The sequence below is a fragment of the Sminthopsis crassicaudata genome, chromosome 4, assembly GCF_048593235.1.
Source record: "Sminthopsis crassicaudata isolate SCR6 chromosome 4, ASM4859323v1, whole genome shotgun sequence".
Taxonomy (NCBI): Eukaryota; Metazoa; Chordata; class Mammalia; order Dasyuromorphia; family Dasyuridae; genus Sminthopsis; species Sminthopsis crassicaudata.
The window spans coordinates 117,194,344-117,218,701 of record NC_133620.1 but is presented as its reverse complement, the minus strand read 5'-3'; the positions used below and the strand labels follow the sequence as shown (position 1 = coordinate 117,218,701).

The window sequence follows — 24,358 nt, the reverse complement described above, 5'->3', positions numbered from 1 at the left end:
TATTACAGTGAAATTCAAAGTTCCCAGGTTGAGGAGAAAATATTGTGAGCAGCCAGAAAAAAACAATTCAGATGTTGTAGAACCACTATTGAAATCACACCAAATTTAGAAGCTTTCACTTTAAAAGGAGCAAAGAGTTTGGAATATGATATTCTGGAGGGTAAAAGAGTGACAATTACCACAAAGATCATCAATCCAGCAAAATCAAGTCTCCTTCACAGGAAAAAAAAAAAATTAATGAAATAGAGGACTTTCTTGAAGAAAAGACCAGAGGTGAATAGAAAACCTGACATTCAAGTAAAAGATTCAAGAGAAGCATAAAAAGTAGACAGGACAGAGAAAGCCTAAAGGACTCAATAAGGTTAAACTATTTACATTATTTTATGGGAAGATGGTACTTATAACTCCTGAGAACTTACTTTTTATTAGGGTAGTTAGGAGAATACATAGAGGCTGTTGATATTAGTTGAATATGATGGGATGATTTGAAAAAAAAAATTGAAAGGGTAAGAAAGAGGGATGCTTGGGAGAAGGGGGAAAGGAGAGGCAGAATGGGGAAAATTATTTCACATAAAAGAGGCTCCCAAGGAAGAACTTTTACAGTGGAGGGAAAAATAGTGATGGTGGGAGAAGTGGGCAACACTTGAAACTCAGTCTGATTGAAATTAGTTCCAAGAGAAATAATATACACACTCGGGTATAGAAATGTAACTTATCCAATAAGGAAATAGGAGAGGAAGGAGATGAGAAAGAGGGGTGGTAAAAGTAAAAGAGAAGCCAAATAAAAGAAACAGTGGTCAAAAACAAAACAGACTTTTTTGTTGTTGTTGTTTTTGCTGAGGAACTGAGGTTAAATGACTTGCCCAGGTTCACACAACTAGGAAGTATTAAGTATCTGAGATCGGATTTGAACTCAGGTCCTACTGACTTCAGGGCTGGTGCCCTATCCACTACACAACCTAGCTGCCCCTCAAAACAGACTTTTAATAAGGGACAAGATAAAACAGAAAGAATGAGAGAATGATAAATGGGAGAAACAACTGTGAATATGAATAAGATGAACTTACCCATAAAATGGAAGTGGATAAGAAGGATTAGAAATAAAAATCTAGCAATATGTTGTTTACAGGAAACACACTTGCAATAGAGACACAAAGTAAAAATAAGGGGCTAGAGCAGGATCTATTATGCTATAGCTGAGGTAAAAAAGAAAATGAAGCAATAGCAGTCTCCTCCCCCCTCAAACCTCCTATAGCAAAAAAATAACTCCAGTAAAAAGAGATAAACAGGAAACTTCATTTTGCTAAAAGATACTTTAGATGTTGAAGCATATCTGTCCACTATGCACCAGCTCTCTGCCCCCTGCTCCCCAAATAGCATAGTGTTAAATTCTTAAAGAAAAAGTTAAATGAATTGCAGAAGGAACTAAACAATTAAATTATATAAGTGGGGAACCTCAGAACTGGATAAATCTAACCACAAAATAAATAAAAAAGATAAATATGATAGACCACTGGAGAAAACGGAATGGAAATTGACCATATGTTGAGATATTTTAAAAGCTCATAAACAAATATAGGAAAGCAGAAATATCAAATGTATTCTTTTCAGGCCACAATGCAGTAAAAGTAACATTAAGTAAAGGACAATTAAAAAAACATAGAATAAAAATTAACTGGAAACTAATCCTCATAGAAACAATCAATCATTTCATTAAGAAGAGTAACAACAGTGAGACAATATTCTACAATTTGTGAGTTGCAGCCAAAATACTACTTAAAGGAAATTTTATATTTCTAAATATAAAATCCATCCATCTATCTATAAAATAGAAAAGAGCAGATCAATAAATTGGCAATGCAATTTTTAAAAATGAGAAAAAGGACAAATTTTAAATCCTAAATTAAACACCAAATTAGAAGTTCTTAAAATCAAAGGAGAGAGGAATAAAATTAAAAGTAAAAAAAAAAAAAAAAAAAAAAACCAAGCAAAACATTGACTTAATCAGTAAAACTAGGACTTGGTTTTAAGGGGAAAAAAATAAAATAAACGGTTGGTTAATTTGATGTAAAAAAATAAAAAGAAGATCAAATTAGCAGTTTCAAAAATAAAATGGGTGAACATGCCATTAAGGAAGATGAAATTATAGCAATTATTATGAGCCATATACTTCTATCCTAGAAAAAGAAATTAAATAAGACATCAGTGAGCTGCCTTAGAAAAAGTTCTCAGGACCAGATGGATTCAAAAGTGAATTCTACTATTTGAAGAACAATTAATTTCAATACTGTATAAATTATTTGAAAAAACAGATAAAGAATCCTACCAAATTTCTTTTACAACACAAATAAGGTGCTGATACCTAAACTAGGAAAAGCAAAAACAGAGAAAAAAAAAATTGAGAATTTCCTTAATGAACATTGATGTAAAAATTTTAAATTTGAATCCAGACAATTCATACTATTCATGTTACTCTCCATGTGTGTGTATATATATATATATATATATATATATCCCTTCCAAATTAATTGAACCTAAATGAGGCCTTTATGCATTACCTTAGTTATGAGTAATTATTTATGTTTACTTTGGATATATTTTGTATTTACTTAAGTTTGGATATGTTTTATCTTTCTAGGAGAATATAAGCTCTTTGAGGTCAGAGATTTTCATTTTTATTTTAGTAAATCTGACACTTACCTAGTCTCAGCACATAGTTGGTGCTTAATAAATTCTTGTTGAATTCAAATATTAGGAAAAAGGGGGGCAGCTAGGTGGCGCAGTGGATAGAGTACCAGCCTTGAATTCAGGAGGACCTGAGTTCAAATTTGGCCTCAGACACTTAAGACTTCCTAGCTTTGTAACCCTGGGCAAGTCACTTAACCCCAACTGCCTCAGCAAAAAAAAAAAAAAAAAAAAGGAAAAAGGAATTAATTAGATGTATTTTAATAGTAGGATATAATTTACATTTAGGGTAAAAATTGGAATTGAGGATTTTTTAAAAATCAGTTTCTGCCTCATACCATTGCTAAGTTTAGAATTCAACTGCAATTATTTGTATTTTTTAAAAATATTACAGGTGTTACTGAATATATTACATGTATTTGGACTGAGTAGCTTCTGACACATGTAGCTTCCATTTCTGTCATTCAGTGAAAATTATTGTCTTTACACTCTTTATCCCTAAATCTAATGGATTTTCTTTTCTCATTCCCTGTGACATATTTGACTTTTGACCCTTTTTCTGTTGGTTTTTATGACACTATACTTAGTGAATCATTTCCTTTTGGACTGATATTTTACTAGATTTTTCTTCCTTCAGTATTTTAAATATGTGTGCTTTATGAATCTCTGTTTTCAGCATTCTCTTGGTAATTTTATTTATTACCACAACTTCAGTTAATACTTGGTGTGAAGTTTCTAGCTCCCATATTTCTATCTTTACTTTCAACCTTTCATTAAAATATGGCCTTAGGTTTTTAACTGCTACTTTAGATACATATACTTAAATCAATGGCTGATATAGTACATTTACTATATCCAAAACTGAATCATTTTCACCTCCAGAATAGGTTCTTTTTTAAATTATGAAGCTCCATGACTGAAGCATTTTCTTATTCAGGGAAAACTTAGGGCCAAAACTTATAGTCATTTTCAATTCCTCCCTCTTCTACATTCAATAACTAGCTTCCTCAATATCTTTTACATCTTCCTCCTATTTTCTACTCACAAGTCTAGTTTAGGCCTTCAGTACTTTTTTACTTTCTTCTAATTTCTCTCCTTGTTTCTAGTTTTCCCTATGCCATCAATCTGCACATTATTCAATAATCTTGTGAATAACTCCAAGCATTTCCTTAAATTCTGTCTCTTATTTTTAAGCTTTCATTCATGTATTTCATCACATTTGGAATACAATTTCATTTTTTTCCATCTGCTGAAATGATTTCCATTCTTTTTTTAAAATTAATTTTATTATTATAATTTTTTGACAGTACATATGCATGAGTAATTTTTTTAAAAAACATTATCCCTTGTATTCATTTTTCCAAATTTTCCCCTCCCTCCCCTAGATGACAGGCAATCCCATACATTTTACATGTGTTACACTATAACCTAGATACAATATATGTGTGTAAAACCAATTTTCCTGTTGCACGGTAAGAATTGGATTCTGAAGGTATAAGTAACCTGGATAGAAAGACAGTAGTGCACAACAGTTTACATTCAATTCCCAGTGTTCCTTCTCTGGGTGTAGCTGTTTCTGTCTATCATTGATCAACTGGAAGTGAATTAGATCTTTATGTTGAAGATAAATGATTTCCATTCTTAAAAAACGATTTCAGATGTCATTTCCCTCATTGGATCTTTGGTAACATTTATAATCCTCCAACATACTTAGCACTTTCTAGTTTTTGTTAAAATTATTTGTTTTTGTCTTCTATACCCTACCATAAATAAATCAGTTAACAAATATTTATCACCCACCTACTCTGTACTAGATACTATGCTAGGTGCTGAAAATGCAAAGACAAAAATAAAATAGTTCCTCTCTTATGAAGTAACTTCTAGGTGATAATAAGAAAGGAATTGGTGGTAGTGTAGATAGGATGCTTGACTTGGAGTTTATAGTCCTGAGTTTAAATTTGGTTTCTGTATTATATGTGATCATAGGCTTAAGCTCTGTCAGCCTAAAAACTGAAAAATTTAGCCATGGAGGAGGATGGGCTGTGGACGAGCTGACTAAAGCATGAGTCTTGTAGGAGATGGAAAATTTCTAAGGGAGATATTTCATAACTAACTCAGTTTTATATAGAGCATGAGATAAGACATACTTGGACCCTGTCCCATGGGAGCCAGGTTAGCACCTCTCTGTCTCACTGACTTAGTGGCTTGTACATTGTGGGAAAGGTATCATGGAGAGCGTGAACCCTGAGTCTGCTTCTCATGGGAACAGGAGAGTTCTAAGTTCTGATCTGAATTTTTGGCTTAGATTCTGTTCAAGTACTCTACAATTACCCTAACATATAATGATCTCTGCTGAACTCTTCTAGAAATTACCTCTTCCATGAATTTGGCTGTTGCTTTGTATAGTTAATTAAGTCTTTTAATTTCCTGAACTATATTTTAACACCTTAAGAACAAGAATTATGTTTCCTCTTTCTTTATATTCCTATTGGGACCTCTGGCACAAATGTTCAGTAAATATTTGTTGGTTGAGCAAGCATATGGGAGAAAATGGTGCTAGAGAAGAACTAAATATTACAATCTATTATCCAAACAAATGCTTCCAACAAATAAATAAAACTAAAACCTGTCACAATACTCTTTAAGTATTTAAGCTAAAAATAATACTAGTCTCTTATTTACATGCTAAAAACATTATTTCTGACATTTTGGTAAATACAAGGCAATAGATTAGAAAATATACACTACAGAAGAAGCTCAAAAATACCAGTATACTATTTGTAAAAACATTTTGAAGAACAAGAAAAAATTTTGATGAAATATTTTAATATACTTGAGTTTTTTTATATAGATTTATATCTTGATTTTTCAGCAAAATGGAAATACAGTGACAAAGGAAAGGAAGAAATGCAATATGCTGTTGGTTGGAGTGGTTCTCTAAGTGTTGAAGAAGGGTAGGTACTAAGTAATGATCTTTCATATAAAGAAATATGTTATTGATGTGAAATTATTGGTTTGATCTACAAAATATGTATAATAGGTCAAAAAGTACCTATTAATACAACTATAGAAAATACTTGAAATTAATATTAAATTACAACTTTCCTAAAACATTTGTATTTATTTACATTGCCTCATTAGAAAATTTTATTTGTGATAAAGAAGAGAATTTGATCTTTTTTGGAATACTCAAAAATTTTGAAGAAATTATGCAAAATCCCTTTTACCATCTAATATTCTAAGAATTCAATAAATCATTTGTACTCTCTAGGCAAGATATAGAGTAACACCTGAAGGAAATATATCGTATCTTTTATTTCTAAAATTTCTAAGTGCTTCAAAGTATAGAGGTTACTTTAGTAAATGGATTTCCCCTATAGAATGAAGAATTCTAATTTCTACCATGGAAGGGAAGGAAGGAGAGAAAAGGAGGAAAGGAAGGAATTGGACATTTTTTTAAATGCCTATGTGTTAGGCACTGTGCAAATAAGTGCTTTACAGATATTAAATAATTTGATCCTAAGTACAGTCTTAAGTACATATATTAGGTACATGTACATTTATAGTTGTGAAAATGAAACAAGCAGATAAGTGACTTGTACAGAGTCAAGTCTCTTGCTAGTGAAGTTTCTCATGCCATATTTCTTCCTGACTTCAGGCCCAATATTCTATCTGTGGCATCAAAGTATATAGCTTTTAGCACAGGAAGCCAAGAAACTTGATATTAATTAATTTTACCATGCCTCAAAATTTCCTCCTGGAATTAATAAGGTAATCCCAGAGATATTTTATCAGAAATATAAATTAGTTTTTAAATCAGATACTTTGAATAAAGATATTTAATTTCTCTTCTAAATAGTGCACATTGTTTCAATGAATCTTTTGAATTTCCTTTTTCTTTATGCTGGTAGTAGGCAAAAATGGTCTTGATATTTCTATGTGAGTTAGTGATGAGTGAATTAGGCTGGAGTCAGGTGAAGGATAAGTGAATAAGATGTCCTTTGGAATTTAATGGTTTAATTACTTCTTGCTGCCTGACAGAAACTCAACTTTTTGGAAAATGAGGTGAGTTTCCTTTAGAAATTAGTATGCCTCCTTTATAGTTCTAAGATAGTAGGAAAATTTGTGGGATTGGACCAGGTAGAGAAAAACCAATATAGTAAATTAGTGTGTATGTATATGGGTGTGTCCCAATTAGTGAGAATGGATCCCAAAGTGGCTGCATTATTTAAATTTCCATTGGCCAAAAGTAATTGCCATATTTCAATCACATAATATAACTTTGAATAGAGAATTTGAATTTATCTCCATTTTGTGTGATTCATTATTAACACTACTGGAGACTTTTGTATATCTTTTCCATCACTATCCCTCTTTTTAAACCCTTTTCTCAAATTAAGTAAAGCAACTTGCAAATCTTCTTGTACTGTATAAATAGTAATTACCATCACTACTATTACTACTTTTATGAATTGTTTACTTGAAACAACAATCTCCATTGTCAATTTTTATAAAATATGATTTTGTTTTTAGGGAATGTGTAAGTAGTGCCTTGTGTATTCCATTGGCGAGTCAAAAGAGGTAAGAACAAAGAAAAATATTTTTGTCTTTATCTTAGTTTATAGGATATTAAATTTTTGTGACATTTTGGTTGCAACAGGAGTTCCACTGGGCGTCCTGACTGGACTTGCATTGTGGTGGGCTTTACTTCTGGTTATGTTCGATTCTATACTGAGGTGAGTTATTTATTCACAACATTACTTTGACTCCCCTTGAGAAGTATCAAATTGATTGTCTTAAATATTTTTTTATATTAACTAACAAACATCCTACTCATTTGATGAGAAAGTGTAGAGATTCTAAGTAGCCAGTGGGACAAATAGTCATTAAAAGGGCAAGGATTTAAGAATTTCCACATAGTAGTTCTAATTTAATGGGGGAAAGGAAAGTATAGGAGGAAAGAGGAAAAACTAGGGTAAAGGGAAATGTTTGTCCTCTTCAATGTTCTTTATAAGCATGGATTATTTTTTAAATGGGATTAATTATTTATATCTATTATGATTTCCTTCTAGAGTGGTGTATTGTTGCTTGCACAACTTTTGAATGAAGACCCTGTACTACAGCTAAAATGCAGAACTTATGAAATCCCAAGGCATCCTGGAGTTACAGAGCAGGTTAGCAGATTAAAAAAATAAAAACAAAAAAAACCCAACCCAAAAACAAAAGAATTAATGACGTTTGTCTAGAATACTTCCTTATTCTTTTGCAGAGATAAAATTTAGAATTTTCCTGCAGACACAAAACTATTTCAAACTAGAACTGTTATATCTTCACAATTAAATACTAAAAATTTCAGGTTTGCTTCTCTTTGTTTAGTGGAGTATCATATTTTTAGGTATACTCAGTTTTTTACTGTTTGTAACATTTAATAATTATTCAATTTCCCAAGGGAAAAAGTAGCTTTAATTATAGAACATATTTACATCCTTTTTTCTCTCAATTTTCTTTTATGGCAATAGTTGCCAAGTGAAGTTTTCCTTAGAAAAGGGAAAGAGATTTCTCATAATAATAGCATTAATAGCACATTATATAGCTATACCTATATATACAAATATATAGGTCTATAATAGCATAATACTGTCACATCTCAATGATAAAGATATATAATTATTAGTTATAACTGATACTTATAATGTTTTTAGAAGATGAAATGCACAAAATAAGAATTTTTGTACCAAATATCTGGAATTATAGATTATAAAAAATACTTCATGTTAAGTTTAGCTCTTTGAAGGCAAAATAATTAATCAAATAGAGATTTTTTTTTTTTTTTTTACTATTCCATTTGTAGGGCTCTCCCCAGAGACATATATTCCATGTCTTGTCTTGTTAGATGGTAACATTATATCATCACTGTTAAAGTGCTGTAGTGAATCCAAAAAGAATAAAAAACTACAATCTTGCTATTAAGGTTATTGCAACATATTTGGAGAGAGATTATATGTGTGTGTGTGTGTACATGTGTGTACATATACACACATGCATATATAAAAGTAAATCAAAAATATAAAATAGTATATTATTAGTTGCTACATCTAGAAAAAACTTGAATAGAAAAAGAGGAAGCAATTATAGTTAAGAGAAACAGCATTAAGGAAGAGATGGTTATGTTCTTGAGAAGGTAAAGAACAATCTTAGCTAGAATAGGGGATGGTATAGTATGTATATGTGTTAGAAGCATACACATTTATATGCATATGTGTACGTAAAATACACGTATGTACTTGTGTATATGTGTGTATACATATACACACATATGTGGAAGTGAGAGCTAAGATTCAAGATATTTAATTAGAATTAGAAAGTCAAGTAAAAAAGTTTAGAAGTTTAGGTGTGATATAGGAGTCAATAGGGATCCTTTTGAAAGGATTCCCAAAAGAACAGTGACATGATGAAATTCATGTAATGGGAAGATCAGCTGAATTTAACAAGTTATGTGTAGAGTAAATTGATAAGGGACTAGAATCAGGGCTAGCAATTCAGTGCTTAAGATCAGCATTAGAGATGCCAGTAGAAAGAGAATCAGATTATCATAGAGTAGAGTTTGTGGAAAGTGGAACAAAGTAATACCAAATATACAGAAATGTACAAAAGTGTGCAAGGAGAATATGAGAATCATAGAATCATAAGTTTAGATCTACAAAGGATCTTAGAGGCTATGTAGTCCAGTGCCATTCTAGGCAAGGAGATTTAGACTTATGAAGAATGAAGGTGATTGTACTTGCTGATAAGGAAATTGATAGTGATCATTTTGAAAGAATAATTCATTAGTGATAATGATGTGAGAGATATAATAACAATAGATAATGCCATAGATTTGGGAGTAAATGAATATTAAAGAAATTATGCCTATACTTTTCCACATTTGATTAAAATAAATGTAAACAAAGATTTTAAAAATTGTCCATCTAAGGCCACGATTTATCATAAATATGAAAACTTATATTTGTCTAGAATGTTAAAACATTGGCCAAAAATCTTTAGGAAAATTTTCTATTTGTTTTCATTGTTTATCTTCCTGATACTTTTTTCAAATCTGAGAATTAGTTGTTTAGCCTTTTTTGTTTTCCTAGATTATTTAGGACATTTAGGTATAATAAATAAAAAGGTCAGATGTGACCATGTTGTAAATTGACTCTTTTTTTCTTTGTTCACTGAAAAGAATGAAGAGTTGAGTATCTTATATCCTGCTGCAATTGTGACTATTGATGGTTTCAGCCTTTTTCAGTCCCTTCGTGCTTGTCGAAATCAGGTAGCAAAAGGTAAAGTTATGATAAGAAACTGCAGTGTTCATAATTCTAATTTTATTATACTTATTTTTAGCATAATAAAAAGAATTTCAAAAACTTCTGCACTGGAAACATTTTAGGAACTCTTATAGCTGCTTTCTCTCTTCTGGACCCGAATTTCAGACTATAGTATTTTTCTCTAAAATATTTCAACATATAAAACTTCTCTTCTTTGACTTCAGTTATTTTTTATAATAAATCTTATATAATAAAATCACATTAATTCATACATGAATTTTAGAACATTGTTATTTATTAACAGTAAAGTCAAAGGATTTGTTTTTAGTTAGAAATAACTTCCTAGGACGTATACTATCATGTTTTTATTTGATATTATTATAGTTCTTGCTACTTGAAATATCTAGATTCTAATGTGGTAAATGTAATTTGTTTGGTGAAACTATGTACTTTTCTTATTTGAAAGAAATATAGTTGCCTATTGCCTATTATTAATTCTGAATTGCACTGACTATACTTTTAGTTATTTATCTGCATTGTGGATCATGTTCAGTTGATGATATGGAAAAAATAAATCCATTTTCTTGATCTTCATTCATCATACATTTAAAAATTGAGTTTTTTTTCCTTTTACTAAGATAATTTTCTTAGCTTTATAGAGGAAAGTGAATGAGAATTTAACTATATTCTAATATCTAGCTTAGTGATTAGCTGATTCAATCATTTAGCAAATATTTAGTAAATATTTACCTACCTGGAGCATTATGTGAGATAACTGTAAATAACTATAGGTACAAGATTTTGTCAGAATAGATACAAAATAATCTTAAAGGGGACTCCTTAGCAGTGGAGTGGTAGATGGAGGGGAACATTGAATTTTACTCTTCTTTACCTTCTACTGTGAATAGATAGAGCTTCTTTGTCATTCACTCATTCTAGTATTGCTATTAACAACTTTGTCTATCAGACTGACAGAAGTTAATAACAGTGTTTGAATTTCTACTCTATATGTTTTAACACTTTCCTGAATGTGTTAAAACTCATTGTGATCTGCTATTACTACTTGAATTCTGTCTTTAATATTCTATTTTATATGTTCTTCATTAAAGATAGTAAATGAGATAACAATTATATTTTTTGCTTCCTTGCTGTAGTTGACAATTTTAAAAAACAAATTGAGTGACTTCATTTTGGTTTTACATGGTAAAAAATTTTGGTTGAATTTTAACAATTTGGGAAGAAATTAAAAAACAATTTTATAGCATCTGTAAATCTTAACTCTACAGCTGCAGCATCGGGTAATGAAAACATACAGCCACCACCATTAGCTTATAAGAAATGGGGTCTCCAGGATATTGATACCATAATTGATCATGCAAGTATTGGTAAGCATTAATATTTGAATTTTTTAAAATTACTTTAGTAGTATTTATCTAGAAGTTTTATGGACACCAAGAAAGATAAAAAGAAGTAACTGCTTTCAAGGACTTTTAATCTAATGGGAGGACAACATGTAAGTTATTATATAAGATATATGCAAAGTAAGTAGAAGATACTCTCAAAAGGGAAGGGTTTAGCACCTGAATATTAATAATTACTGGATTAAGCCTTCTATGGAAAATAGTATGTTAGCTGAGTCGTGAAGAAATCTGGAAAGCTTAGAGATAAGGAGGCCGAGCAGTCCAGGTATGAGGAATATAAGGACAAAGACCAAAAGATGTGAATTGACGTTTTATATGTGAGAAACAGCAAGGGGGGCATCTAGGTGGTACAGTGGATAGAGCACCAGCACTGAAGTCAGGAGGACCCTGAGTTCAAATCTGGCCTCAGACACTTAATACTTCCTAGCTGTGTGACCCTGGGCAAGTCACTTAACCCCAATTACCTCAGCAAAAAAAAAAAAAAAAGAAACAGCAAGGAGACCAGTCACCAGAGCTGGATCGTAAAAGAGTATGAAGGGGAATAAAGGGAAAATAAAATTGGAAAAAGGAGAAAAGAACAAGTTATGAAGGTCTTTAAGTGCCAAACAAAGAATTTTACATTTGATTCTGATTTAGGGAGGCTGGAGTTTATTGAGGACAAGAGTGACAAGTCTCATCTACACTTTAGAGAAATCACTGGCAGCTGAGAGGAGCATGGATTAGAATTAAGGCATGGAAAATAGTTAAAAGATAATTGTTAAGAGGTGATACAGACTGAGTAGAGAGAAGGGGACATAAAAAAATGTTATGAAGCTAGAAATGACAAAATTGGCTTTTGGGATGAGTGAGAGTGTAGAGTTATGGATGACACTTAGATTATGAGCCTTTGTTACTGGGAGGATAATGGTGCCATTGACATTAGTATTAGGGACATTGAGTAGTAATAGGGACAGTAATAAGGAAATTGAGAAGAGGGCAAGATTTTTGGGGAAAATAATGAAATTCTGTCTTGCCTATAAGACATTTGAGTTCCAGATGTTTAAGAAATAATGAGTAGTGACTATGAGTAATTAACGAGAAGAAACTATGGTCCTCTGTGGAAAGATAAATGCAATGTTCTTAGTGAAAAATTAATAGATTGAGCAGTTATGCAAGGTCACATAACTTCATGTCTGAAATAATGGAGAGCAAGATGTTAAATATCTGACTTGTGCCATTACTATACTTTTAAAAAAATATGTGTTATATATGATAGTTGACTTGTCTATTTACCAGTTAACCTTATTTTTCCACAGAAATATTTTAAACCTGTGGATAGTTCATTTTCTCAGAAATATAGTCTTCAAACTAAATTTCTGTTTTTAAAATTAAGCTAAAATTGAATTTGTAGTTACTGTCTAATAAGAAGTGATGCAAAGCATTAATAATTGTAAATTAAAGACTTTTGAATAACTGTTAAAAAGAAGTTGAAATTTAATTATAGTTTTGAAATATAATTTTGTTAGAACATTTTAATTATGTTTATAAGATTTTATTATTATCTTTTCCTTCCCTCCTTCCCTTTATGTTCCCATTCTCTTTCCAAAAAAAGATCAATGCCATTTGAATTCCTTCAGACAAAGATTTGTTTAAATAGATTTGAATATTCAGCAGGAGGGAAGGTGGGGGGAAAGTAATATTCCTTCTTCCAAATTTTTTTATTGTTTTTTTCCCCCGTATTATTTTTAAAGGGACCAGTCACCCAGTGATCTTCCTAAGTCACCAGGCTTACAATTCCAGGGTCATCTTTGATTCTCCACTCTCATTTTCTCATGTATCCAAGCTGTTCACAGCTTGATTTCTTACCCTTTCAGTTTTGGGTATCTTAAGACTAGAAATAGAATCTGTTAGTCTAGGTTCTGGTCTCTAAGGTATATGTTTATTAGTGGTTATTTACACAATATACATATACATTCACAAGATAAATTTATCTAATAATTGTTATATTGCTATATTGACTTATACATTGTAAGATTTCATTTGAAAGTTTTAGTTATTCTGTATATATTTGCTAACCTGGTAATGCTTCACTTTACTTTTGCCCAAGTAGCAGCATTTTCAACATCTTGATTTCTGTCTTCTCTGATTAAAGAGTTAGCTTGAGATCAGATTTTTTATTTCAGGGATTACAATTGGCATATTTTTTATTTTATATTTGGCATGTTTTGGAACTATTTAAAGCTTTGAAGGACCGTTTTTAATGCCATGATCCAGGTGGTGTTCATAGCTTTTAAATTCATCAGTACTGTGCCTAGTAGATATGGATCAAGTTTATGTGAAAAAATTATTAAATAATGAATATTCTGTTGTAGACCTAAAAATAAAATGTATTTTACAGGCCTGAGTTAGACATGTTTATTAGTTTTGGAAGTTGACCAACTTTGAACTTGTTGGGCAGTTTGAAGATTATCTTATATGTGTTAATTGGCTAAATCAAAGATACCTCCAAAAGGTAGATTGTGACCTACCTCATGGATCTAAATGTAATTGGCTATCCTTGTACTCATTTTGATTTAGGGAGAACAAACACAATCCAACCAAGAGCAAAGTTCCTTCTCTCTTTTTTAGCAAGGAATGATGATCTCCCCTTGGTATGCTAAATACTTTGGAAGTAAAAAGTCACTTATTCATTAAAAATGAATAACAATGGGGCAGCTAGGTAGTTCAATGGATGGAATACCTGCCCTGAAGTCAGGAGGACCTTAGTTCAAATAAGACCTTAGACATTTAATACTCCCTAGCTGTGTGACCCTGGGCAAGTCACTTAACCCCAATTGCCTCAGCAAAAAAAAAAAGTTAAAGATACCTGATTTATAGAATAGTTTGTTTTAATGTAATGACTTACATTACCATTTTTGATATATTTCTTAGAATCAGGAAAGATGGATTACTAATGTTAATGTGTAGTAATCCTTTCAACATTTTTAGAATATTTTATTGATTCTCTTTTTTCGGTAACAAAACTTGTTAAATGAATAGAAGTATAACTAAAACTAAATACAAATTTAGGATTAAAATAGCTAGAAACAGATTTTAAACATATTCTAGTTCAGCCTGCTCATTTTACAGGAAGGAAACTAAGATCCAGAGGCTTGTCATTTTCCCAAAGTCATAGCTAGTAAGTAGTAGAGCCCCAATTTAAATTAGGGTATTTTGATCTCAGATTTCCAGATCTTTTTACCTTGCCTTTTCTGCCTTGCTTTTACTATATTTAAAAATAAATCTTAACTAAAAATTTAGCAGCCTAAAGTAACATTGCTTCATACTTAATACTATTATTTTGTCATAGGAATCATGACACTATCTCCATTTGATCAAATGAAAACTGCTTCCAATATAGGTGGATTTAATGCAGCAATAAAAAATAGTCCACCTGCAATGTCTCAGTATATTACTGTTGGGTCAAATCCATTTACTGGTTTCTTCTATGCTTTAGAGGTATGTATTCCATAAATGGTAATGATGAACATGCATATTTTTAACCCCTCTTCTTCTTTCCTATTTTTATATGTGTATAGAAATTTCTGAATTATTCTGTTTTAGAAATTTACTTTTACTTCAAACTTTATTGTTTCCTATTTTAAAATAAAATGGTTCAAAATTATTTTTAAGCAATATACTTTTAAAGGTTAATTTTTATTTTACAATAGTAGAGTTTAAGTATGTCATATAATATGCTTGATAGAAAATTTAAGTTAAACTCAAGAAACTCTTTGACAGCAAATTTTATCTTATTGATATCCTTGGTGTTTCATGGATCACATTTGTTTTTAAGTGTATTTTTAACTACAAATGTATTCGTAAGTATCATGATTGCTTTGTTAAGATTTGCTAATGAAAATCATTCAGAGCATGGTCATCAACAGGAAATTTAGTGTACATTTTTCTCTTAATAAACTCTGAAAAACCACTTAAATTTTAAAATTCAGTTTGAAAATAGGAAGAAAATTTCTTATAGACCTAAAATTGAATGTGAATTATTTCTTATTGCTAATGTATAGTTTCATGTCTTTTCTTCTGAACTATGTGTATTTGAAATGCTTATTTTTATAGTTTCAATATTCTAAGTTAGCATGCCATACTTTCTCCCCAAATTTGACACCTGAGTAAAATTTATAATAATGCTTTTCATGATTAAAATTTAGTTGTGTTACAGACAAAAATAGTTTTGCCCCCCAAAAGATTCCAATGAATCTGATGCTGTCACGTATCTTATTTCAAGGTAACATACAGATTTCTCCTGCGTACATGTTCAGAAAAACCACATTCATCCCTGTTTTGAATCCTTGTGAAGATAGGGATTTCATTTTAAAGTTCATCAGATCTCCCTTGCTCATCTCCCATGTTTTAGAAATTATAATTATCCAGTAGATGTGGTATATGGGAAGGGATCTTCTAGGCACTAATACTTTGTCCCATACAAATGACAATAGTGACTTGTTTGAAGCTTCAGAGACTGTGAGGTTTATTGTCATGGGTTGGACTGGTAGATGATATGGAATTTTGATTTTCTAGGTTTCATTTAGGGAGTGGAATAAGAGAAGAAGAGAAGGAAAGTAATATTATCTGTGTGACTCACTGACTCAGCTTTCTATAGTTATTTGCCATTTTTAGCTTCTCTACTTTTGTGAGTTTTTTACAATGATGTTTTGCATTTTCAATGAGAGGCAAAGGTTATTTTGGTTAGTTTTAGAAAAAAATGAGATTTCTAGGTCAGTGTGTGCTATATTGGTAATATTTGTAATTATAATTTCCCTATCATGATATTTTAGGGATACACTTTATATTCTTAGTGATCTGGTCAGACTAACATAAACTTTTCATATATTTAAAAGAAGTGATTAGTTTAGAATGTTTTCAACTCTAAAACTACATTTCTAGCAACAATTTCATTGGTAGAATAAAATTCCCAATGAGGAAATTTCCTTTTCCCCTATAACTTAAAGAATTTCCTATGGCATCAAGGGATTAATGTCTTGATTTGCCCAGAATCTCACAAATAATGCTTTGACAGAAAAAGTACTTGAACAGCAGGGTTAAAAGAAGTTATTGTATTTTTAAAAACTGATCTACCCCAATTATTTAGTAATGGTGCTGATACTAATTTAAGGTCTCATTGCCTTTTCCTCCAAATCTCAGTTGGAAAAACACTTAACAGTTTTTGATGTCCTCAAATTTTTGATAGTTAACTTGTATGTCCTTATGTCATTTGTATTTTTCATTGCCTTGGGAATTATACCTGAATTTTAAACAGTAAAGTAAGCTTCAAGGCATTTGAAAGACAGAACATTTACTACGAGACTAAATTTTCTGAAGAGCAAATTCTAGCTCCTGTAACTTTTGTACATTGCTTTTTTTTAAGGATTATTAAATTTTTGATTTAAAGTTCAGATTTGGCCCACTTTTCTCATGTAAAAAATAATCTCAGAATTCTCTAAACTTTTTATATGTAGATATTATGAGATCTAGTGTAGTGTAGATAATAAATTTAATACTGCTTAAAAAAAATAAGTTTGGAAGGGGGAAAAAAAAGTAGATTTTTTTTTTTTTTGATACTCTTAAAAAAGTAAATTTTACTTTGGAAATTAGATTCCCTCTTAAAATTATTATTGTATCTTTGGGTTAGCTGTACATTTTTGTTAGCGTAGACTTTTTACTCTTCCAAAAACTCTTTGAATTAAAATTATTTTGAAAAATTATTTTCTTCTGTCTGTTGACAAATTTTTTAATGTAAGGATGGTTATCTTTTTTCTTAGGTTTAAAAATTATGTTCTTTTGTTATTTTCTTAGGGAAGTTCACAGCCATTGCTGTCTCACGTTGCTTTAGCAGTTGCGAGTAAACTGACTTCGGCTTTATTTAATGCTGCCAGGTAATAGAATTAAAAACAACTTCAGATACACTTAGCTTTTTTTTAATTTAGAATTTTATTATCTGCATTTTAATGTTTTAAAATCATTAGTGTTAATCTCAATTCATTTTGTTTCAAGTGGCTGGCTTGGTTGGAAGAGTAAGCATGAAGAGGAAGCTGTTCAAAAGCAGAAACCAAAAGTGGAACCAGCGACACCATTAGCTGTAAGGCAAGTCTGATGTGTAGTTTTTTAAAATAGTCGTTATAAGTTCAATTTGACTGTTGAATTTTGTAATTTTTGCAAATTCCTACTCATCATTGGTTGTCCATCAGTCTGTTTAGTCTTTGAGCTATTAGGATACCAATGGAATTTACTTTTTTCCTCTCCTAGTTGTAATGTAAAATGAGTTCAGTAAAAACTGTTGAATTTCTTTCTTTAAAAAGCTATACTAGCATGTCATTAAGAGAAGTAACATAATCTTGGAATTAGGAAGACCTGAGTTCTATCTAGCCTCATCTATGATTCATCTGTATGACAATGCACAAATTGTGTAACCATGGGCAAGCACTTTAACCCTTTAATGATCCAGAAACTCTTAAAACTATAAGGTATAGTTAAAGTTATTGATTTGCATTGGTAGAGCTTTCTTATCAGGAGTAGACCTGAAACAATGCTCTAATTTGGATAAGCTCTAATTAATTTTAAAAATATTAATAATAGAACCAAAGCAAAGTGATCAAAATATATGTACATGCATCAGAGAATCAACTTATGTTGATCTGGAATGCATTGATAATATTACAGAATAGTCTGTGTATTTTTGCTTCTTTTTTTATTTTCTACTCACTATTGAGTGAAATTAAAATAGAGTCAGGAAAGAAAGCACTTAATTAAATTTCCCTTTAGTTGATCCTTCTGAACTATTATTTCAAGTTTATTAAGTACATCAATTTTGAGAACCAGGAAAGATACAGGATAAATTAGTGAAATATTTATTAATTACCTGAAATATGGTGTATCCTATTTGACCTGCTTCTTTCACAGGATATTTTTTTTTTTTTTTTTTTTTTTTTTTTTTTTTTGTGGAAAGAACTTTGTAAATCTTAAAACACTAGAGAAATGTAAAATGATAATTATGACCCCAAATATAGCTATAACATAGATCTACTCTCAAGGAGTTTACAGTCTAATGGGGAAGAAGGCAGTATACTAGATTGTAATGGAAGAAGTGTAGAATTTAAGAGAATGAGGCAAAGTATTTTGAACAGTTCCCCTAACGGAAAGGAATGGTGAAGGGAAAAATTTCATGGAGGAGATGGCACCAGAATTGGGCCTTGAAGGAATGGAGAGATTTTTGCATCTGGATGTTGTCAGATAGAATAGATCCTTCTAAGCATAGACGACTATGAACAAATGCACAAAGATCTAAGACCGAATAACAAGAACAGAAGTTGAAGGATAGTTTAGTTGGGATAAGAGATGAAATTAGGAAACTAAATTGGAGCTAGGTCATGGAGAGGCTTGGATTCTAGGACTAAGAATTCATACTTTATTCAGTAGACAAGGTGGAAGAGGAGGAGGAAGAAGGAGCAAATAAGACAAAAGGCACAGCCAGGCTTCTCAGGAAACAAAACATTTGTGACAAAGTTGATGCGTCAACATTCACGTGCTCTTAGGAGACCCCTCTGTCCCTAACTTAGAGATTTATTCTTAAGTAATATATAAATCAAACAAAAATAATGATTAGCTTTCTAGATCTTTAGCAAATTCAAAGGGAGGACAGACTATTGACAGATAGGCATACTGGCAACTAAAAGAAATGAAAGCTAGCAGCATGAAAATAAGGAAGAAAACAGAAAAGGTAGTCGACACATGAATATAAAAAATATAACAATCTAGTGTCATTTTATATACCTATCTCAAATAAGCCATGATAGTAGATGAATGTAAAATAACTAATGTTGGGCCAGCTAATGGTACAGTGGATAGAGCACCAGCCCTGAAGTCAGGAGGACCTGAGTTCAAATCTCAGACACTTAACACTTCCTAGCTGTATGACCTTGGGCAAGTGACTTAACCCCAATTGCCTGGGGGGGAGGGGGAAGAGAGGGAGAAGTGAAGAAAACTAATATTGTTCCTAAAACATCAACAACAAAAAAAGGATAAAATGTTTTATTCAGCTTTATTTTTAAAAATCAGAGAAGTGAAACTACATCTTAGAAAGATTTTAACTCAGATATAAATAAATAGTTTGATGTTTTAAAAGGTTATTTCTCAGTTATTTTGAAAATCAATTTACCCAGAATGGTTTATTTTCTTATTCTAGATAGACAATTTATAACTCCAAAGTTTTAATTAGAAAACATTCATGTTTATCAGCCCAGAAAAATTAATATTAATCTGAAGCAAGTTTCATTTTTAAAAACTTGAGACAAATGCACTCTTTTGTTTATATGTGTAATGATTTTTTCTGCTTGACAAGATTGTGATATGTTTTTGTGTTTTCTTTTTAATATTAGATTTGGACTTCCTGATTCAAGGCGCCATGGTGAAAGCATATGTCTCTCTCCGTGTAACACACTAGCAGCAGTAACTGATGATTTTGGCAGAGTTATTTTATTAGATGTGGCAAGAGGACTTGCAATTCGCATGTGGAAAGGTACTTCCATGGATAAATCTAGGAACTTCTTTCTTTTCTCTGTTTGAATAGATATTTTATCTTTCCCCCAACTAACTAAAACATTTTGTAATAAATTTGAAAATACTTTGTTGTATTTTAATTTTGATTTCACTTCAAAGATAAACATGGTAATCACTGTAGAAATGAAATGTTATTGGATCTATTTTCCATAGCTTAACTATATGTAATACATGGATATTCAGTATATCTTATGATTATATCAATTCATAAATTTCTTTTCACCAATGAAAATTGCAACTTAATCATATATAAACATACACTCTTACACAATGTAGAAAGAGCACTGGACTCAGAAAAATCTGAAGTCCCACCTTCTACGTATACTAAATGTACAACTATAGGCAAATCAATTAACCTTCTACTGCCCCTTGACAACAAAAGAGTACTTGATTTACATCAATGGAGGGAATTTTTCAACTAATTAAATCAAAACTAAAATATTAACCTACCTAATATTTTCAGTTGATAGTATGCTAGCCACTCTTTTTTTAAAGTCAATTATAGTTAATCCATTCCTGCTGTTGTGTCATTCACAGAACTAGAAGAAAAATCTTTGATTTTGCTACTGCAGGAAAACCTTACACTAATATAAATCATAACCCAATTTTACTGTCTTAGACAGTTGCCTGAATCTCAGAGAGGTTAAGTAACTTTTGCAGCATCATACTATGAATTCATGAATGTCAGAGATTTAAGTTTGAACATTAATTCTCCCTAACTTGAACTCTAGCACTCTATTCATTGTCATGCCTCCCTACCATACCAGATAGATAGATAGATAGATAGATAGATAGATAGATAGATAGATAGATAGATACAGATATATATACACACACTCTAGTAGTCACTTAAACACATATTAAATTAAATTGATTTGCATTGAGTAAAATCATACTTTATAGGCCAAAATCAAGTTTTATCATTTTGTTGATTCATTCTGGGTAGCACCTAATTTAACAGATGGCAGACAAGCATAAGAAATACTTGTTTCTCTTTTCCTTTTATTGAGTTCTGTGTTTATAACAAAACATTTCTATAATTCAGTTGTAATTCAGTTTTTGTTTTAATAGTCTTTTATATAAAATCTGGTTAAAAAAATCTTCTAAGTAGTATTATATCCATTAATTCTCTCTGTCTTTAGACTTATCCTTCAAAGAAGTTCAATAGATTAGTGAGATGTTTAACAAATATTTATGGAGTATCTACTATGAGTAAGGCCCTATGAGGTACATAAAGTTGTATAAGACAAGATTCCTGTCTTCTAAAAGCTTTATGATGTAGAAAAGAGATAGATTTCTTATATTCATAGCTTACTATAATATGACTAGATAGACATATCATTTATCAAGAGCTTACTATTTGTCAGGAAATGTTGGTGATACAGGTTGGTTGGTTTATAGAGTTGGTGATACAGATGAAGCAAACAAAGCAGTTTCTGTCCTCAAGGAGTTAGTAGCTAACAGGGGAAAGACAACATATAAAGGGAAGCTAAAAAGTAGAAGTGAAGTGCCATGTGCAGTTTTGGTTTTGGAGCTAGTAACTAGGAAGTAAGGTGAAAGCATGATTCAAGGCAAAATGCATATATTAGAGTCTTGGATTAAAGCAATATGGTTGAGAGCTAATAGCCAAGAGTACCATATTGTTGTTTAGTCATTTCAGTCATTTTGACTCCCTCGTGACTCCATTTGGGCTTTTCTTGGTAAAGATACTGGAGTGATTTATCTTTTCCTTCTTTAATTCATTTTACAGATAAGTAGATTGAGGCAAACAGGGTTAAATGATTTGCCCACGGTCATACAGTTGGTAAATGTATAAGGCCAGATTTGAACTATCACTTAGCTGCCCAAGAGCAATAGAAGTTAATAGAAGCTCAAAAGAGAGAAAGAGTTTCTAGGCCAAAGGGAAGTAGTTCAGATGTTCTGAATTTGTAGCACATTATAATGGGCCACTATTGACAAGTAGCAGTCTGTTGAAACTCCCCAAACCCCCAACAAGAAACAAATTGAAAGATTGATACTTGGGCCAGGAATTTGCCGATCTCAGATCAGAGTAGCTTGCAGGACTCCACATGAAGCTGTGAAAGTGGCAGATAGACATAAGAAGACAGAAACTCAGGCCAAACATCTCCTTCAGAAAAGTACAAAGCACACATTAATGTAGCTCAGCATTAACATAAAGTCCAAAGTCAAGAAGAAGGCTGATACAATATGTAAACAAAAGTTGAACTTGAAAATATAGAGCTATTATGGTGACAAGGAAACTCAAGATATAAATACAGAAAAATGCTTTGAAAATGTTTACAAACAAAACAAAAAGGTGAAAATAATATGCTTCAATCTATTCATAAAAGAATCAAGTAATCGCAAAAGAAAATGTCCTGATATCTTAGAACCGGAGAATAAAGTAGAAGAATATGCCAATCACCTTTTGAAAGATACATCAAAATGAAATCTCCTGGAATATTATAGCCAAAATCTAAAACTCCTATGTCAAGGCAAAGTACTATAATCAATCAGAAAGAAAGATTTCAAATATCAAGGAGCCCAGAATGTGATCCTGATTCTGGGATCAGGATCACATTTGATTTAACAGCCACCTTTGTGTGTGTGTGTGGGGGGGGGGGCGGGGAAGGCAAAGGACTTAGAATATATTTCAGAAAAAAAGGAATCTAGTTTTACAACCAAAAATCATATCCAACAAAATTGAGTATAATTGGAGGGAAATGAATCTTTAGTGGACTTTGAGGACATTACTGATGAAAAGACCCAAACTGAGTAGAAAATTTGAAATTAGTCAAGAGAGGCATGAAAAACTAAAAACTCTATGTCCCTCAATTGATTGGTATGCGATATGAACTTGAGGCTTTTTACCAGCCTGATCAACTCATTCTATACCCTCATCAACGTAATTTCTAAAAGGGTAAACTTCTAAACACAGCTCCAGATTGGTCTTACCAGGATAAAGTACAATAGGACTGTCACAGACACATAGCCTTTCTTAATGTGGCTATAGTACCATTCGCTTTTCTGGCTGATAAGTCAGTAGAGAGAAAGATAAGTTGGAGCTCTTAGGCAAGGTTAGAGGGATGATGTTACAAATTTAGCTGGCCCTTATATGTAGAAAGAAGAGTTAAATTATAAAGATTCATAGAATCAAAGTTAGAAAGATCATTTATTCAATCTTTCCTGTAGTGCAGGAATCTTCAGCACCTTTGTCTTTTTTATAAAATCATTAAATTTTTAATAAACTTTAATAGAGGAAGAATCATTAAATAAACTGTGGAAACCAGTACATTTAGATAAAATTATTTCATCTCTTCTTTCTCTAAGGCTACCGTGATGCACAAATTGGATGGATCCAAATTGTAGAGGACCTTCATGAAAGAGAATCAGAAAAAATGGATTTGTCTCCTTTTGGAAGTACACAAGGTCCAAGCAGAGTCGCTCAATTTCTTGTGATCTATGCTCCAAGGAGGGGGATTCTGGAAGTGTGGAGCACTCAACAGGGGCCTAGAGTGGGAGCTTTTAATGTGGGGAAACATTGTAGGTGGGTAACACAATTTATTTTCTTATTAAACAAAAAGAAAAGATTTATTTTAAATTAAGAAATAAATTACAATTATCCATTCCACATTGCACCTTTCTCCATGGTGGTTTTGATATGTGGTTGGTTAACATAAGAAATTGAATAGGAATTTTGGGGGGAGTTTTATGGAAGCTGCAGACATGTGAAAGCCAACAGACCACATAGAGCCCATGACCAGTACTTAACCCAAGGCACTATAAACACATCATAAAAGAACAAGAAAAAATTCAAACTTCTTTTCTGGTATAAAGAGAGGGCCAAAAAATTTTATACCTATTTTCCAAATTGTGGGGATGCTGTGCCCCTGTGATGTGGAAGGGATAGCTGTATTTACAATTTCCTTGAGATAAAAAATGCTGTTAATTCTTTAATACAGAGTCTTTAGTCTTTAGAAGTTGTCTTCACTGACATTTTAAGCTATGGCATATGTGAGATACCATGACCAGAAGCTACTGCTACTGTCTCTTACTTTGCCTCTCACCCCCCTTCCCCATTTGAATGACAGTTTATTGTGCATCAGTAATTGGAATTCCATTGAAATCTCTATAGTATTTATTAACAGAACGATCATTTCCAGCCATGTTGCTTTGATCATGCTTTGCTGGAATAACTTTCTTTCTTTTTTCAACTGAGTTTATTTTTTTATTATTATTATTAAAGTTTTTTATTTTTTAAAACATATGCATGGATAATTCTGTGATGTCGACCCTTCTTTAAGGAAAAGCAAATCCCTGTTAGTTGAATCCTGATAGCTCATTTTTTCTGATTTT

At 31.5% G+C, this 24,358-nt stretch overlaps 1 protein-coding gene across 2 annotated transcripts in view; it reads left to right on the top strand.

Annotated features, from left to right (window-relative positions):
* The window catches only part of RAB3GAP2 (RAB3 GTPase activating non-catalytic protein subunit 2), a 118,300-nt gene that overhangs the window by 45,976 nt on the left and 47,966 nt on the right, over positions 1-24,358 (top strand). For both annotated transcript variants that reach the window (XM_074309200.1, XM_074309199.1), the window contains exons 4-14: positions 5,558-5,639; positions 7,219-7,266; positions 7,346-7,421; positions 7,758-7,859; positions 9,908-10,007; positions 11,279-11,377; positions 14,742-14,890; positions 17,243-17,322; positions 17,441-17,530; positions 19,822-19,961; positions 23,333-23,549. In XM_074309200.1, the coding sequence (XP_074165301.1) occupies positions 5,558-5,639; positions 7,219-7,266; positions 7,346-7,421; positions 7,758-7,859; positions 9,908-10,007; positions 11,279-11,377; positions 14,742-14,890; positions 17,243-17,322; positions 17,441-17,530; positions 19,822-19,961; positions 23,333-23,549 (1,183 nt within the window). The remainder of the gene's footprint in view (positions 1-5,557; positions 5,640-7,218; positions 7,267-7,345; positions 7,422-7,757; positions 7,860-9,907; positions 10,008-11,278; positions 11,378-14,741; positions 14,891-17,242; positions 17,323-17,440; positions 17,531-19,821; positions 19,962-23,332; positions 23,550-24,358) is intronic.